This window comes from Megalobrama amblycephala, linkage group LG4 (genome assembly GCF_018812025.1).
Source record: "Megalobrama amblycephala isolate DHTTF-2021 linkage group LG4, ASM1881202v1, whole genome shotgun sequence".
NCBI classification, from domain to species: Eukaryota; Metazoa; Chordata; class Actinopteri; order Cypriniformes; family Xenocyprididae; genus Megalobrama; species Megalobrama amblycephala.
The window spans coordinates 50,889,725-50,908,525 of record NC_063047.1 but is presented as its reverse complement, the minus strand read 5'-3'; the positions used below and the strand labels follow the sequence as shown (position 1 = coordinate 50,908,525).

Below are 18,801 nucleotides of genomic sequence, written 5' to 3'. Positions count from 1 at the left end.
GACAAACTTGAATTTCAACTCCAGTTACATCAAAAACAATTTCATCTGATTTCTAACTGTATCGCTTTCAGCCTTCAGCGATGAAATTCAACCTATTTTGAGGAAATAATCCAATACCAAACCTGAAAACATAAAAGTATGTCTAGGAAACCGACACGTGTAAAATATGTAGCAATTTACACACACAGCTGCCAGCGACACTGGTTTCTAGATCTACGGCTTCATGCAGGCCACGGTAGATCCGTCTTATCGACGTTAACACTATCGAATCATAACGCAACAAACAAGCGCTCACAAACACACGATTGTATCTTGCACACATTATGTGACGCAAACTTCCTATTTCAAACGTCCTACAAAATGAAATCCACGTTCTAATCATTTTTGCATGTCCTGTGTCTGTTTTACTCTCAGGATTATTAGGTTTAATCTCCAAAAGCTTTCAAACATGTATCACAATATATTTTATCTATTTTATATTATGCATTCATGTAGCTCAAACACTAGAGCATGCGCGAGCAAAGGTCATGGGTTCGATTCCCAGGGAAAGCAAGAACTGATAGAATGTGTGCCGTGAATGCAATGCAAGTCGCTTTGGATGAAATCATCTGCCAAATGCAAAAATTTGAATTTTATTTTTAATTTAAGACATTTTTCAGGCCTGCTTAATAAAACAAATTTGATCCGACAAGATGCAAAATAGCCTACACACATTACTAGTTAGCCTATTTGGTAGCCTAAGATGAAATGCATTAAACTTATTTTATATGTGCGTATAAAATGTCTCCTCATAGAAGAATACAGATGAAGGGAGGGTGGGTGGGGGTAATGTGGGGGGCAGTTATACTGTGGGTGGACCGATATTGTCACGGCATTGCAGACGAACCCACACTACCTACGTGGTTCGTCCCAGCGCTTCCGTTTTCCAGCGTAACGCACGGGGTTTGACCATTAGAGAAACAGAGGAAGAGAGACAGAGAGAGGGGACGGATAGAGAAAGAGAGCGAGGGAGGAGGTGATTGTGCTTCTTTTCTCGAGGAATACTAGACAGAGCCTCCGAATGCGTGCGAACTGCCATTAGTGCAAGTCCATCACTACCACCAGAAGAAAGATTCTCGTTTTTAAATCGATCTGGATGAAGATTCTTGCCTCACTGTGGACGTAGAGGAAATCCATGGGTTCACCGAGCAGAATCCCGTGAGCTTCACGCTTGGAATATATTTGACATTCAAAGGGAAGTTCGCTATCAAACCGCGAGTATTTGGAACTGCTACGAGCTTATTGTACCGTTTCAGGGATTCGCAAAACTGCATCGGAATTTAAGGTAATGTCCAATGTCAGTTTCTTCGAGTTTGATTCATTGAGTTGTTGCACTTAGGCCATCGCTACAGCTTAAACCATCGGCATACAGATGTGTAAACCATCCGTGATGCATAGAATGCTCTATTGTCGTTCATTATAATTGCGGAATATTATTTATCAAACACTTTTTTCCATCTCTCAAAAGAAAGTTGCAATGATTATAGCTCCTAACCCATTCATAGAATTCATAGACGCATCAAGGAAGACAATGAGAACTGAACTGCATTGTGTAAAAAGCTATATGTTTATGAATTATGTATCTAATATGTAGGCTATATTAATGTGTAGGTGTATATAATGTGTGTGTTTGTGTTCAAAGAAAGTTGCGATTACCTGGATGATTTATGTGAGCAGACTTTTCAATATTATGAACACTGCACTTGTTTTTGTTGGACCATATGGGAGAGTTTTTAATGAAGACTGTTTTGGAAGTTTATTTCGTTAGCATAAATGCAAATCTCACAAGCACAATGATCATTTCTGTCATTGTAATCAATGGCAAGGACTTATTACTGTGGTGCAACATGGGCTGAGGGGAACCGAACAACTGAAACGCTTGTTTAACGCTTTCTTTTCTGTCATTTAGGCCTCGCGGTGGAAGTAGTTCACAGGCCCTTCTGACATGGCGGACAGCGAAGACACCTTTCGACTCCAAAACTCTCCCAGTGACACTGAGTCAAAAGATTTACAAAACGACGGTAAATCAGACAAGCAGAATGGAGCCGCTAGCAAATCCCCGTCATCACAGACAACTTACATTCAACAGGTAACAGCTACTGTCTTCAACCACTTCATTGTGTGTGTGTGTGTGTGTGTGTGTGTGTGCCTACTTAACCATATTTTGGCTACCCAGAAGTACCACAGTACAAAGTTTTTTTTTAATGTGAAATTCCAGAAAGTTTTCTGATAGGGTTAATGTGTGGGTCAGTTTTTAGTATAACTAGCTGTTTATAAAAATAATAATATGGAATGTGCCCATTTAGATTGCTAAATACGCTATAGTTGTTAACTGTTGAACAGCCGCTGACATAAGAAAATGAATAAAGCTGTGCAGTAATTTCATAACATTTGTTCAGATGGTCGACGAGGCACGAATGCTTTCGAAGAGGATTCAAATGTAGATTGACGTAATGAGATGCATAAAATCATCAGAACAAAATAATACAACTAAAAGTAATGCAGATCTTGAAGGTGTGTGTACATGTGGGAATATTTGGCAGTAGCTAGTTCACATAGGCTATTTCTGAAAATGTTCTCTTTGCTACAACACCATTCGAAAATAATAACTTAAATTTTCGTTCTAAAAGAATTTCAGGTAATGTTAGCTTACTCAGTTTTTCAAACGATGGTTTAGTACAAAATCAAAACGTAATCTTGGCGTTTATTGCCATATATTTTGTTTAGTAACTTTTATTGATCTACTTAAAGCTGAACAACTTTTTTCTTCTTTCTTCTGCACACGCATTTTGATGCCATTTGGAGTAGCGGCAGCGTCGTTATTAATGCTTGAAAAGATGCAGTCCATTTGTTCATTCTCCACGTCTGCATCTGTCTTTTTAAAAGGGAATGGAAGGGATAAAAGTTTACTTACACGAGCGAGAGTTGTGGACAAAGTTTCATGAAGTGGGAACTGAAATGATCATCACCAAAGCAGGGAGGTAAGACACAATCTTTTCATTGCATCAATGCAGTTTTCAGATAACTTGAATAAACACACACACACACACACACAAAAAAAAAAAAAAAAATGCACGCAATGCACGAATTGATTATTATAATACTAATTAATATTATTATTATCATTGGATAATTGTATATAATTATATTATATGAGACTTCGTCTGTTTCCCCCACTGCAATGGACATGTTTATTGAATTAGAATTAATTATAAATTTTCCATTTTAATTTTTATCGACACAGACTGGTTTGCTTGGCTCTATATATGATAACATAAAATTCAGATTTCTACACTACAATAACGATTAATTTAGATGTATTTTTAGTTTTTTATTATTTTTGTTAAGAATGTGTTTTGAAAGTTTGCAGTATCAGAATAGACTAATCCCGCGTACTTCAATAAGCAATGGTTTGGCTCCATCATTTAAGATGAGTTTTTATCCTAGTTATGAGTGGAGCTGGAAACAATCATCGTCTGTATTCTTGATGCAGACTTTTCCAATAAAGTTAAAGTTATGCACTGAACTTGGATCTCTCTCTAAAACAATAAGAGCGCTTTAAAATGCTATCATCACAAACCATCGCGTATTGCCTCTGAAATATAAAATTAGCGGGGCTTTTTTAAGGTTACAATGAGTATTAACTGTTTGTAAAATATAAATGTTTATAAATACTAATTGTTAACAACAAAGGGTGATGTTATTTCTCTCTAATAGCTAAGAAGTGTTTTAAAAACATATTGAACATGTAGGCTAACTGTGTTTCAGCGCCTCTTTCATTGACAAAACATTTTGCTTCTTTAATCACAGTAAAGGCTTCTCAGAAATCACATGCGGGTTTAAAGCATGAAATCAGTGTGCATGAACTCCTCAGTGCTGTTGCTTAACATTATGGTCAGTGTGAGAAGATAAAAAGGCAAGGTAAAGTTCGAGAAATACCGAGCTAATCGAGGGAGATTAAGTTGATGTTTAACGTCATAAATCTCCGTATGCATGCAGCGAATTGTCTTGCAGTTCTTCTCATTTATTAGGCTATTCATAACAATTACTTCGCGGCAGATTTCAAAATGTGCAGCTTATGGTTTTCTCTCTGCACAGAGATGGACAAAGGTGGCTTTTGTTCTAATATAATTTTCTCGTCAGTTTAGTGGAAAAAAAAACTCTCATATATCATTCTGGAGTATTAAACACTTGACAAACTTGCTCTGTTCTTTTGTGCATTTTAATACGTGTGTTTCTTAAAGTGAAACCGTGCATCACGTGTGAAGTTGTGCCACTGAAAGCACATATATGCACATTTTCATAGTTTTAGTTCACCCCAATATCTCATTATTTTTGTTACTTGTCCTAAAATGTTCCTTTTATATTCTGTAATTTAAACGTTGTATTTGCAGACTTATAGCCTATATCGGCATGTGTACGACAAAATTAATCTGAATCAGATTTACCATACTAAAGGTAGTAAAGGGTGTCCAAACGATCGTAAAAGCCTATATATGAAATAATCAGAAAGTTGTGCTGTGTCAAAATTTATCTCCAGACCGCACTGCTCGTCTATACGTCTAAAATTATGGATTTAGGGATTTTGTTGTTGTTTTGTTTCTTCTATTAACAAATATACTTTAAATTAGTATTATTATTATTATCATTTAATAAAAGCTTCAACACAACCTTTACGCAATCCGTGCTGTAATATTGTCCCGTTTTCATCCACAGGCGGATGTTCCCAAGCTTCAAAGTGAAGGTCACCGGGTTGAACCCAAAAACCAAATACATTCTCCTGATGGATGTTGTGCCAGCCGATGACCACCGCTATAAATTCGCCGATAACAAATGGTTCGTGAGTCATCAATTGTTTTATTCACAGTTAACGTCACTGCTACAGGTTATTATTTAGATGTAAAATTCTCAATATTGATGCCCAGCACCTTCTAGTACTAAAGACAAGCTTCTCAAATGTTCTTGGCAAGACCTATCAAGCTGTCACATATTCCTTTTAATTAAATAATTAAATAAGACTCATTCGTGGTCTTTATGCATGCTTTACTAAGACTAAGAAAAGAAGATGATTCAGATATTCCTAAATAATGGTTACACAGACTTGTTCATTTTAGTTTAAAACAATTGAAAGTTTATATTTACATTTTAATATGTTTACATTAAAGGATGAGGAAAAACAGCCTTTATGTAATATTGGATTCCATCTGCTTCCTGCAGCAAAACAGAAAACACAGTATTATGCTCCTTGTTTTATGCTCCTTTTTCAGGGTCAGTGGTTTTAAATTGTTGAGGTTATTGAGGGAGGATGTCCACAGGCCAACATCCCCGATAATTACCCGTTCAGTGCATGTTCTGGAACTAACGACCCTCTTGATCAACCATCATCTTAGCCATTAACCAAATAAACCGGTCTTTGAAAGACATCATGTACAATGCACAAGGCAGTGATGCATGATAAATGGAGGCTGAATCACATTTTGACAAGTTTCAATTTCAATAAAGCAAACATATGTTCAGGGACCAAAACATCTTTTAGTTTTAATGAAATCATCCTTGTACTAATTAATGCATGGAACAAATGAAGAGAATCTCAAACCTGAGAACAATATAATCACAAGTAACTAATATAAAATATTGCAAGGATAAAAGTTTGGAGGGAAGTTACAATGATGCAAATGAGTGTGTTTTGCACTATGGCTCAGGTCTGTGACGGGGAAAGCAGAACCTGCCATGCCGGGAAGGCTATACGTCCATCCGGATTCTCCGGCCACTGGCGCACACTGGATGCGGCAACTGGTGTCTTTCCAGAAGCTTAAACTGACAAACAACCACCTGGATCCCTTCGGACATGTGAGTGAATATTTGTCTCATGTATTTGCTTTGAAACTAACCCCAACCCTGGAACACAGAAATATATTTGACAAAATCATGTTGGATTGCACACCCTAAAAAGCTACTTGTTTTGTTGGCATAAATGGATGTGTAAAGGTTGGTTCAGTGATTTTTGACTTGAATATAAACAGTAACCATTTTTTTTTCAGACACAGAACTCATGACAAGCATTCCTCATTTTTTCCCTCAGGCCAAGCAGAGAAAGAGGATTTGAGTTTTTAGGTAGCATTTTGCGGGTGAATTGCATCGGAACTCCAGCTCAGGAAATACAGCTCTGAATAGGTGCTACTGACAAACGCCAGAACAGTGTAATAACCAAAACACATCTTTAAATCCAGTAATGATAATTGTGACAACAAACGCACCAGCAGACAGCCTCAGATGTGGACACACTTAGTTCAGATTACAAATTTACGCTCTGTAAACCGTTTTTCATTCTCCAGGTACCAGCAATCTTGATATGTGAAGCGTCCACTTTTGGCTTAAGCTAGTGTAGAGGAGTTTTTCAGCCCACAGTGGTACTCTTAATTCAAGAGCATGTTGTTCAACATTTCTCAGATTTAGCCCAGATCACCTTAAGAGTGATGGTGTTTAGACGCCTCACATGTGTATTTGTGACTGCGAGCTCTTTGCTGTTTAGTTCTGATCACAAGGTTGAAGTCGATCAAGCTTGTTTTGCTGCCAAACCTCAGTTGGTAGAATGAAATCGGAGCCCGGCTGGAATGTGAGCAGAGTTGTAAATTTCTGTCCAGAATGCATTTTTGATTGGTTGCAGCGGTTCTTGGCGTGCCCCCTTTTGTGCCGAAAGAGTACCCTGGGATTTATAAATGAAGTACGGCTTCTCGACCAAAATAACAATCTATCGGTTTGTTGTTCCAGGTGGTTGAAATAATTTCAGACCTATTTATAATTACTAGTCTCAGAAGCAAGGCTGAACATGCAATGCTATAAGCTGGAACCTGTTAGGAAATACATAAAACCAGCCAATATTTCCCAACTCTGTCTTAATTAGACTCCAATGATGAGATAAAGATGTCTGAAAGAAACTCACAATAATTCCCATGTGGGTCACTTACCAAGTATGAACACAGTAAAAGCAATAGTTAACTTGAGTACAGTCTGAATGTTCCAAGTTCAAGGCGTTTTTAGATCGAAGCAAACTGGCTTTGATCATTTTAGTACCATTCATCAATAGGCATACACACATTCTCTGCCTCTCACAGCCATCCAGAAATATCTGAGTCAAAATGGCGGAGTTTGGATAACTGTGCTTCAAACTGTTTATATCTAATGGCAGAGTGTGATGAGTGATGGACAGAGGTATACAAAGGCTGTTAATCTGCAGGGTTTCAGAGTCCCTGTGATGTCGGGAACATGAAAGAGTGGGGCAACATTCATGGCCCTCAGTGATCGCTCACTATCATTAAAAACTATCATACAGCGCGGGGGCAAATGGAGAAATGGAGCAACAGGGCATCCAGAACAGTGGGTGGTCCCACAGAAAACTTTTCTGATGTCCATGCAGATTTCCACATTTTCTGTTTGGTTGCAGTATCCAAGTAGGCCTACAGTGTGCTTCAGAATTTTATTTTGACATCACACGCATTTTTTAAAGTGTTATATATTATTATATATTTATATTTATCTAATAAATCATCTTGTCGATCTGGAGCAAAAGCAATATTCCCAGCTGAGAGCTGTGTTTAAAGTTTACAGCAAGCCCTGCTTTCCAAGTCTCAGTGTTGATTTGAGCCAAAAGCGGCTCAGAGGGACTGGACCGATGGCACTGATCAAAGCAGAAACGCTGCAGTTGTTTGGAGAATGCATGCGAGGGGAAAACGCATGAAAATGGAAAAGAGGAATGTATGTGTGTGTAAACTTGGCATCCACATCCAGAATGCAAAGTTTAGACAAAGTAGCCTACATTATACACACACATTAGACTTGGAAAAGAACAGCCGACAGAGCCGACAAGAACATGAACAAAAAGCAATATTCTATTTAAAATCCATATTTAAGACAAGTGACCACTGCAAAACAGCTACTATATGGAGATTTTTCTGCAGTGGCGTAAATCTTCAGATCCAGCGCTGCTCAGACTCTGTCAAGTTTGAACAATAAGCAACAGGATGACAAAACTGTTTGTGCTAATATTAAAAGCCGGGATTTGTCTTAGCAAAGTGGCTCTAACTCCAAAATCCGACACTACAATTAGGCTTGTCCAAGGAAAGCGAACAGACGGAGCGCAACAGCGCCGATTATTGATCTCAAAGCGATTTGAAAAATGAAAGTGTTTAAAAAACGCAGCTGATAGAAAGATAAACGTTCAGTTATAACAATTTGTAAGCGTCGTTCTTTCGCAGTTAGCCTACATTAATCATGCATGGTTGCATAATTTTATATGAAATGTTTTTCTATAGCTATATTATATCTTGCTGTATGTTATAGAGAAATAATACGCATTTGATTATGAGGCGTTTGGTCGTCATATTTAAGCTCTATTTTCTTTCCAGATCATCCTGAATTCCATGCATAAATATCAACCAAGGATCCACATCGTGAAGGCAGATGAAAATAATGGATTTGGATCCAAAAACACCGCTTTCTGCACTCATGTGTTCCCAGAAACGGCGTTCATTGCAGTCACGTCTTACCAAAACCATAAGGTAAGAAGTTAGATTGATCAAATATTTTAGGTTTATCATGTTGAGATCATTTTTAACATTCAAATCATTAAGTAAGTGTGTGTGTGAATTGTTGAATTAGTGTAGAATTACCTGCTTCAGGTCAATGACAAGAGATTCGTATGAGCTTATGATTGGTAAAATGATTCCAGCCAAACTACAAGCCTAACTTTGATAGCCTGGCCGATTTGCCCGAATAAAAACATTAGATTGTTCAGCTATCAGAAATATTGTTGCTAATTGTAACTGGGAATTATTAAGATATTAATTACATTTATATTAATTTAAAGGCTAACAAGCCATGTAATTAAATTATATTTTATCATAGTGCTTGTTTAGATTTTTCACTCTGAATTCACGAAATTCATTACTTGGTTAAGCGGTTCTCCAGAAATCAAAACTATACTGAGATTCTGACTGTGTTGTAGTTAAAAAAGTAACGCGTGTATTATTAGATTTCCATGAATTATATTCTACTCAGAAAACAAAAAAACTAAAAAAAGAATAAAACATGTGCGAAAATTTTATGTTGCTACTAAACATCTGGTCAGCTGTTGTGTTTCTCTAATATTTCCATTCTTGTATTCAAAATTTGATTACTGTTTAATAGTTTAGCTCCCAAACCAAGACATTTCTAGCCGTAAATGTTACGCATGTAGTTCTCTTGAAAGTTAAAAAAATAATAGGCTAATACGGATACGGAAAGAAAGCGTTTGCACAAATAGAACTAAATAAAGAGATAAAACAATTATGTACATAATGCGCTATGTGCTTATGATAAAATTATTGCATGAGTTTTTGTCACACTTGTTGCACAGATGGACAGTTGCTATTGTAACTTTTATCCAGTTAAAAGCCTTAATGACACCGCGATTGTGTCTAACACTCATCTGAATATAACAGGTCTGTGTGATAATGTGAGAAAGAACATCGAACTGCATACATTTAACACACTTTAATCCAGACCTCTTTTGGTTAGGCCTACCTGTATGTATTCATTGATTGCAATTGGTGTAAAACACTGGCAAGGTCAAATGCTCGTTTATTTGATGGCTCTCGAAGGCTTTAAGTGTACGATATTTCGAATTTATTATGAAAAATTGTCTGTGAGGACCGAAATAATTTTTTGTTGAAGTGAAAGAGATCGCCGAGCTGAAGGAAGCCGTTTTCGCCCTCGCTTTTAACACAAAGCGAAAAATGCTGGTTTTTAATCAACGGATTAAGTCTATTAATTATTTACACTGCTTATTACTTTTAATTCCAACCAGTCAGCTTTTTAAAGTTTTATTTATCCTAATAACCTAAATGCAACATAAAATTGTTAATTTAGCCGACGTCTTTACAAATATTTTAAAAAAGCAATTTTACATACCTTAAAAGGGTAAAAGCATGAGCACCTGTATGTCATTAAAAATAATTGTTTTTGAATAACCTTTTGGGTCTTAAGATTGCAGCTAAACAAGCCAACGCTGATAATCTTGTGCCCTTTCTCTCACTATGAGCCACATGTTACAAGTTACAAAAGGTACAACACAATTTACCAGAGCATATATGGCACATATTCTTCATCGAGTTGCATTAAACAGGCCGTATGAATATGGTAATTTTTTATGCGAATAAACAAAAACTTGCCGTATAGTACTGCTAATATAACTGCATTTAAATTCAATAACCTGTACTTCTGTTAATCAAATTTATCAGTGAAAAGTTAGAGAAATAAACTGAATATAAAGACGAAAACAATACAGCAACATAAAATAACTTAAAATAATGTGAATGTGAAATAAAACAATAGTCGACCTTCGCAAATGCGACATTATTGACATATTTTGAAATTTTTCTGTTTGCACTTTTATGGAAAAAGGTACACATTAAGGACATCAAATTGTCATATACAAAACTACTGAATTTTGTAAAGTCACGCGCACAGTGCTTTTTTAGAGCTCAAAGGTGCGTCCCAACATGCACATTTTTACAAGGTCTCATCTCAAGTGAGAGCCAAAGTAATGTCAAAGATCAGGTCCTGTTAGGAAACACACCACAACAGCCAAAACAAAACCCTCCCAGAGAGAGAGAGAGAGAGAGAGAGAGAGAGAGAGAGTCTCATTAGAGGACTATCCCTGAACTCACTCTTTAGAGTCCAGAGCATCTTTAAAACAGCTTCTGTACATTTGCCAGAGGCACTTGGGATTTATCTTATATACAAATGCTTGAATGCTATCTTTTTTTGTATGCTTTGTTCAATTTTATGTACTTATGCAAGTCTTTTATTAACTTTCACAAATTCACAAATTTTGTAATCTATCAAATGAGATGATCACAGAGGCACTTTAATAATAATAATAATACTTTTTATCACTTTATAATTAAATTATTATTAGAAGCAGCTATAAATAATCAGTTACATGTTTTTAAATGCATGGACACAAAAATTCACACAAAAATTAAAATATTTTACATTGACTTTTGATATTTTATATTAGGCCGATGATATTCATAGGCAGATCTCACAGACTATGAAAAGATTCAAATGAATTATTCTTGCTTCACATGTGGAATTATTAGACATTTTCAGGCTTATGCAAAGAAAAAAAATCTACACCAATCTTTATCCAAACTGACAGATGTTTTTCAATATTAGAGCAGCATCAAACAAACCTCAATGCTGGGTATATGGAGATTTCATCTTTTCATCATCTGCTGACCAAGCAGAGTAGTAAACCACCAGGATAACTTGTCAATTTCCACACAGAGCAGCTCATTTTGCTCCTACATCTAACATATTAGATATGCCTTCAAAGACAATTACAATGGGATCCCCAATTAACACAAACATACAAGACAATCATTTTGAAGACAGTGAACAGTGGGCAATGCAAATCCATGAACACATTACTGCAAATGATAAAAAGGAAATCAAGCCATCTTTTGAATTTTCCTGCTTTGTCTGCCATGGTTTACCATTTAGGAGTAACTTCTTTCAATCTCTTGTGGGCTCTAAGATGTCGATGCATGCTCTTATGCCATTAATAACAAGATATCTGGAGTTCAAATCAGGTTGAGGATCTCATTGTTTGTTCCAAATGAATGAAAAGACCACATTTGTGTGTTGGTTGTTTTACAGATCACCCAGCTGAAGATCGAGAACAATCCCTTCGCAAAGGGCTTTCGTGGAAGTGACGATATGGAGCTGCATCGCATGTCAAGAATGCAGAGGTGAGTTGAAATCTGTGAAGAGTGACATAATCGTACATAATCCAGTGCTTGCATAATGAGTTAATTATTTTGATATAAACAAACATATCAGCAGTTTTGTTTTGTTATACAAACTATTCTGAACTATTGAATGTAGAAAAAGTTGACATTACATAAAATATTTACTAAAGTCCATTTTTTGGCCATTTAGTTCAAGTCTGTTAGTCTCATGTCAAGTCTGATGATAAGGGCCCAACTGCTGAGCATGCTCAGTTTGATCATTGTTGGTGCACTTGAATCATTATTATTTTTGGTGAAAGCATGGGGATTTATCATGACATTAATATTTGTTTTTGAGAAGTAAATGTTTTAGAGTGTTATTTAGTTAGTTAATTTATGAAGCACTATTTAAAACAGAGTGTTGACCAATGTGCTGAACAATAATAAAATAAACCATATTAAAAGAAAACAAAAACGCACAGGCAAGACACCAAGGACACTACATACAGACAATGCCTCAAGCTAACTCATTTGCAAGAACTCAAAATAAAAAAGTTAATTAACTAAATCTTTTATGTTAATTGCTATTAAAATGTATGAGTTAGCTAACTCACTACTTCAAGTTAGGAGCAATTAACATGCATGAGTACTACAAACTCTAAACTTGATAGTTCTGTTTACTTAAATTTGGGAACATCATAACTTTTGTAACTGATTACCTCAAATGTTCTGAGTTATCCCATCTTATTTGGGTTTAAAGTGTAGACAAAGAAGATGCGCCTTCAGATGAATGTTTCCATCTCTCCAGCGCTACTACTAACCTAGTCTTCTAAACAATCAAAACTCACTGATCAGAAGACCTTAAAAACCAAGAAGGCTTGTGCATGTGTAAGAGCTCTGACAGGTAAGGGTGCTAACCCATTTGCAGACTTGTAGAAAAATACTAGGAGCTTAAAATCAATCCTATACTGCACTGGCAACCAGCCCAGAGAAGCCAGAATAGGGGAAATATGCTCCTGATGCAGCATTCTGAACCAACTGGAATGGGTTTAATGTTGTTTGGCAAACACCCACATACAAAGAGTTTCAATACTCAAGTCTCACAGAGACAAAGGCATGAATCACCTTCTCAAAATCATCAAAAGAAAGAAATGGATTATGTTTTGTTGTAAAAGTTGCGTTATGTCCATTACCATTATGGTGATCATCAGTGTTCTCTACGGTGCAGTTTCTTCTATTTCAGCACATTTACACAACATTCTTTGGTGAATAGAAGTAATTCTATATAACCTTTTCAGATTGATACCCATGTAGCTGATACACAAGTTAAACTAAGAAAGTTCAACATCATCGTATACGACATCAGTGGTCATAAACTTAAAATGCAAGCTTAGAACATATTATATTGTGTTTGCATTATGGAAGCTTGTTTCCTCCACAGATTTAAAAAAACAAGGAAAAAAAGGAAAATAAGGACTGTTGCGACTTTTTATCTCACAATTTGGATTTTTTCTTAAAATTCTGAGTTTATATCTAATAATTCTGTGAAATGCGAGTTATAAGCTCAGAATTACGAGATATAAACTGAGGAGAAAAAAGTCAGAATTCTGAGATTATATCTAATAATTCTGTGAAATGCGAGTTATAAGCTCAGAATTACGAGATATAAACTGAGGAGAAAAAAGTCAGAATTCTGAGATTATATCTAATAATTCTGTGAAATGCGAGTTATAAGCTCAGAATTACGAGATATAAACTGAGAAGGAAAAGTCAGAATTCTGAGATTATATCTAATAATTCTGTGAAATGCGAGTTATAAGCTCAGAATTACGAGATATAAACTGAGAAGGAAAAGTCAGAATTCTGAGATTAGAAGTCACAATTATTTCATTCAACAAGCTTCCATAGACACCAATTTATTTTCTATAAACTGAGTAAACTCAAAAAATTCCTGAAGCTTGTTGCCTCAAGTTTTTGAGTTTTCTGATATTTTACAGTGAGCCAACATAGGAGCTCCCTCTTTATATAGGTGTCTGAAAGATAACAGGAGAACTGACCAGCATTTTCAGATGGCCTGGCAGATTAAAACTAAACTAAACAGGGTAGTGTTAGTTATTGCAGAAACACTCAGACACAAACCAGAGACGCCTGCTTTCACAAAGGCAGTGCTCTCGACTGAGGGGACACTTGTTATGCGAGTGTTCCTCTTGAAAACTGTCCACTCCCCCTACAGCCATGGTAATATCTCTGTTTCAGCTCTATGTCGATCCAGAACAGTTCTCTGCAGTTGTGATATAGTTGGTCCAGTGAAGGCAAAGACCACATGGCTCGTGTTCTTATTTTCTCCAGATGACTGCAGTATAGAGTGTGGAAAAACACATTTTCAAAGCAGAAAATCTGGTCGTAGGGTCCACAGCAGCCAACACAGGCGTTGTCCACTCCAAAATGACAGACTTCATGATACACTAGGAAAAAATGGCAATGCTCTTTCCATGCCGTAGTTAACTTTGTCTGTTGTTACTTTCAAACAAGCAGAGAAAGAACTGACTAATGTCTCCCACGAGAGCCTTCTATTGAGTTTCCAGATAATGACCTGAAGACTTTAAGACCCAACTAAATCCTGCACGATTCTCCTACTGAATCCGTTACACAGCACTACTATTAACTTTATTCTCAGTTATTCATTCTGCAGACGCTTTTATCCGAGATGACTTGAGGAAGTGAGGAAGGCACTATTTGTTAAAAAGACAGCGAAGCAAAGTAATGCATCATAAAAATACAGAGAGAATAAAGAAACTCCACCGTGGTGCTCTGTAGAAGTCAAAGGTCCTGATATCCTATCTGTCCTCCACTGTCAAACACTGAGACTTAGCAGGTCTGGTCTTAGTTAAACGCGGACCAACTGGAAACCAGGTCAGTGGTTCAAAAGAAATAGTCAAGGAATTAATGCATCTTTCATAGATTAATTGGCATGAAACCCCCCCTGTCGTAGACAGATGGCGAAGAGATTATTCTAGTGGAGTGGTGGATGTGGTTGGTTATGAATGGAATGGTTTCGAGACCTTGGCTGAAAGAAAAGCATGTAAAAGCATGTCTCTTTTCTGTTCTCTAAAGCACCAAGGAGTACCCGGTGGTCCCTCGCAGTACTGTACGCCAGCGGGTCGGCACCAGCCAGAGTCCGTTCGGCGGTGACGTCCAAGGTCTCTCTACTCCCAGTGGCATGAGCTCTCAGTACTCCTGTGAGAACGGGGTCACGAGCACGTCGCAGGATCTGCTGCCCCAGTCCCAGTCCTCTTACCCGCTGCCCCATGAACACGGCCAGGACTATCACTGCATCAAGAGGAAAGGTGGGTCCATCATCCATTTCACTTCTAAAAAGTTTAGCTTTTAGCATAAATGAACACTGTAAAAAAATCTGTAAAATGTTCTACAAAAAACGGCAGCTGTGGTTGCCAGAATTTTGCATCAAGTATATGGCAGCAACGGATTTAACAGTACTCAAACTTTTTCCATTGTATAGACCCAGCAAACATTTGGACATTTAATGACCATTGAAAAGACATCCCTCCGACACGAAAAGTAGTTCCAAAATGAAAGTTATAAAATGTATCTGAATGCATTTTTAGGAAATGTTCTGTGTTACATATTTTTACCGATTTATGCCATCCTAACATGATTATTTCTGGCCAGGGACACAATGTTGCCGTCGGAGAGTAGGGGTTGAACAACTTCAGATTTTTTAAAGTCGACATTTATGTGATTAAATTTGAGTCAACATTTTCTAGTAGATGATGACGACATTAATAAACAAATATGGACCCGTTTACACAGTATGCATTTTCCATTCCAATGTGCTACTTTTCCATGTAAATATGCGCTAGACGGACGTGTATATGACCCTTGCGCTTGCATCTTTTGCATCGTCTCGCGCATGTTTTTTATCAGTTCTTTTGTCATTGGGTCCTTATATTTCTGCTCGTTCTAAATCAGAGACAGATGAAGTAGCACAGTAAAGATTAAATGTTTATGAATGCATTCGTGAAAGAGCGATTGCATGTGATTTACTTCTACCTGCCAGTGTCTCTCTACTAATAGTGAAGCTGTTCGTTTTAGTTACTAAGAAATATATGCTAGATCTTTTCAGGTTCTAAGCTATTACTGATAAATCACAGAACAGTGTTGACAATACACACATGCACATCATGTGCAGATATATTGCACGCATACAGAATTATTCAGTAGCGCAGAAATGTAGTGCATGTATAGCAATGCAGTTTAGAGCAGCGATTAACTTACCTGTACAATAAGTTGTTTAAAACGTGCATTCACCCGATCAAAATTAAGCATCCAGATGGTATATCTGGAAACATCAAACATATCTTGTGGAGCGGTCTCGGAGTATGCATTTATTTGTAATTAACTGTAGGATACTGAACGTAAAGGTGGACTTCAAAGATGTTGCGCCCTCTATAGGCCAAGATCAGCAACAAGTCGACGTCATGCGTAAAGCCTCATGTCAGAGCTTTAAAGTCGACTAGTTGATTAGTCAGGGCAACCCCTAGTATAGAGGAAGGAAACTTTTTGCAATGACTAATAGCAACGATTCAGTCCCGTTTGGCTTGTGAGATTTCAAAATGATACCAAAATTCATTTCCATCCCATTTTGTCTGTGCACAGCTGAGGACGACTGTCACGCGGGAGAGCACTCGTACAAGAAGACCTATGTGGAAAGCTCATCCAGCGAGGATGATCACTACTACCGGCCCGTGAGCTACTCTCAGTCTCTGGGTCTCAGCGGCGCCCCCTACAGGGCCGAATCTGGCCAGAGGCAGGCGTGCATGTACGCCAGCACGTCGCAATCCACTGAGCCCGTGCCCAGCCTGGAAGACATCAGCTGCAACACCTGGGCGGGCGTCTCGCCGTACGGTGGCTGCTCCGTGACCACCATGCAGCAGATGGAGCGACTGCCCTATCAGCACTTCTCTGCTCATTTCACCTCAGGACCGCTGGTGTCCAGATTGAGTGGCGTCGCAGGCCACGCCTCACCACAGCTGGGCGACACCCACGCCATGTACCAGGGTTCAATGCCTCATCAGCCACTGGGCCGCCAGTGCAGTCCAAGCGCGGGGATCCAGTCGCCGACCGCCGGCCTACAGGGTAACGAGTACTTGTACACTCACGGTATCCCTCGCACCCTCTCCCCGCACCAGTACCACGCCGTGCACAGTGTCAGCATTATGCCCGACTGGAATGAAGGCAGCTAACTGGATCCCAAACATGGAGGAGAGGCGCTTTCCTGCATATTTATATCTTTTATATCTACGCTGCCTTGTTAGACTCGTGTCATAAATATCGGAGCCCAGTTCAACTGGCTGAGGCAGCACTGAACCTCTCTGTGTTTGAGCAGGGCAGTTTTGCATGATACTGACTGAATATCAGGGACAAAGAACTTTTCCCTTTCAATGCAAGGACAAATGCACAAAGATGCCAACCGACAAACCTTATTAAAAAAAAAAAAAAAAAAAAAAAAAAAAGATGGCAAAGTAATTGAGGAGGGAAGAAAATCCAGTTTTATAGTATTTTTTCCATTTCATTGTTTGAGTTGTTTTTGACTTTGTACTTTTGAAAGTATGAGGTGATATGTTATAGAACAAGTCTTTGGGATCTTATCTGTAGAAAAACAAAACATGAAACCTTCTTCTGGTCAGTGAGCACCATTTGTCTCTCAAATCACGGTAGAAGTGCTGATTTTTACTTGGTGAAAACTAAAACACTTTGGTGATGCAGATTTTGTTCAGGGATATATTACAAGTTTTAAAGCAATCTTTTATGTATCTTTGTGTCTCTAAACTAGCAGTAAGTCCATGATACAAAACATCAGTAAAATTAATTTGATAAATGAGCACTTTTTACTAAACGGTTAGCTGGAAATAAGGCACAACACTCAATACAAGCTAAAATACAATAGACTGGTAGTTCAATAGTACTATAAGCTAGTTATCACTGACATACGGGCCCCAGTATCTCTGTAAGAACACAGACAACTAAAAATGCTTTAGAGTCATTCTAGAACATCTAAGATACAACAGTGTTTTTGATTTACATGCAACATGTAGTACCTTAACAAAAGTTGGTATGGAAATGTTTATTTTTGGACACTTATAGTCAGCAGATTTTTTTTTTTTTTTTCCTGTTAATAGTATTTATTTTTCTTGTATTATAAAACTTCATGTTACTTTACCTTAAAGGCCATTTGCTAGGTTGACTTTTTGACATTTGTTTTTTCATTACTTTGAGTTTTGTAGTCAAACTTTCCTTTGAGCTAAAAAAAGATGGGGGGATACAGAGAAAAAGATAATCGGACTGGTTTAAAATTTTGAATGCATACGAAAAACTGTCAAAAACATAAAAACATGCTGTACATACAACAAAATGTACATAGAAAACAGAATAAATGTAAAAGAATCTTCCTTGAATTCTGAGTTTATTTATTGCAACTCTACTGACTGTGGCATTAATCTATGCAATACCATACACCTATTTAATCTACACTGTAAAAAATAATTGTTGCTTTAACTTAAAGTAAGTTACTTGGTTGCCTTAAAATTGAGTTAATACAATGAAGGTGATTGGTTTAATCAACAGAAACCCAAAACATCATGTTATCTGAAGCACATTAAATTTATTTGACAAAAGAAAAAATGTTGCAATAAATCAAGAAAATAACTTTTTACAGTGAATGAATAACTCTATGAATAATGGCTTTTGAGAATTTGTGGAGCTGAAGTTTACTGGAGTGATAATAAGCAGTTTAATAACTGAAAATCAATAAGCTTAACTACACAAATATAAGTGTTATTCTAAGAGTATGACAATCTCTTTCACTGTTTAAGACCATTTGAGTGCATTGCTTTTGAATTGATGTGATTGAGGAACGCCTTGTATTTTGTTTCAGATATTAATGGTGGTCATGACAAATTAGCAGTTGTGT

General features: G+C 37.2%; 1 protein-coding gene across 2 annotated transcripts in view; it reads left to right on the top strand.

The window, feature by feature from the left end:
- The window catches only part of tbx5a (T-box transcription factor 5a), a 21,709-nt gene extending 3,407 nt beyond the window's left edge, over positions 1-18,302 (top strand). The window contains exons 1-9 of one of the 2 annotated variants that reach the window (XM_048189863.1): positions 840-1,324; positions 1,949-2,128; positions 2,926-3,020; positions 4,756-4,875; positions 5,742-5,889; positions 8,445-8,597; positions 11,740-11,831; positions 14,925-15,157; positions 16,488-18,302. In XM_048189863.1, the coding sequence (XP_048045820.1) occupies positions 1,985-2,128; positions 2,926-3,020; positions 4,756-4,875; positions 5,742-5,889; positions 8,445-8,597; positions 11,740-11,831; positions 14,925-15,157; positions 16,488-17,074 (1,572 nt within the window). In that variant the 5' untranslated portion in view covers positions 840-1,324; positions 1,949-1,984 and the 3' untranslated portion in view covers positions 17,075-18,302. Of the gene's footprint in view, positions 1-839; positions 1,325-1,948; positions 2,129-2,925; positions 3,021-4,755; positions 4,876-5,741; positions 5,890-8,444; positions 8,598-11,739; positions 11,832-14,924; positions 15,158-16,487 lie in introns of those variants that run through there. The other variant, XM_048189864.1, reaches the window with a different exon arrangement.
- The last annotated feature ends 499 nt before the right edge of the window (positions 18,303-18,801 follow it).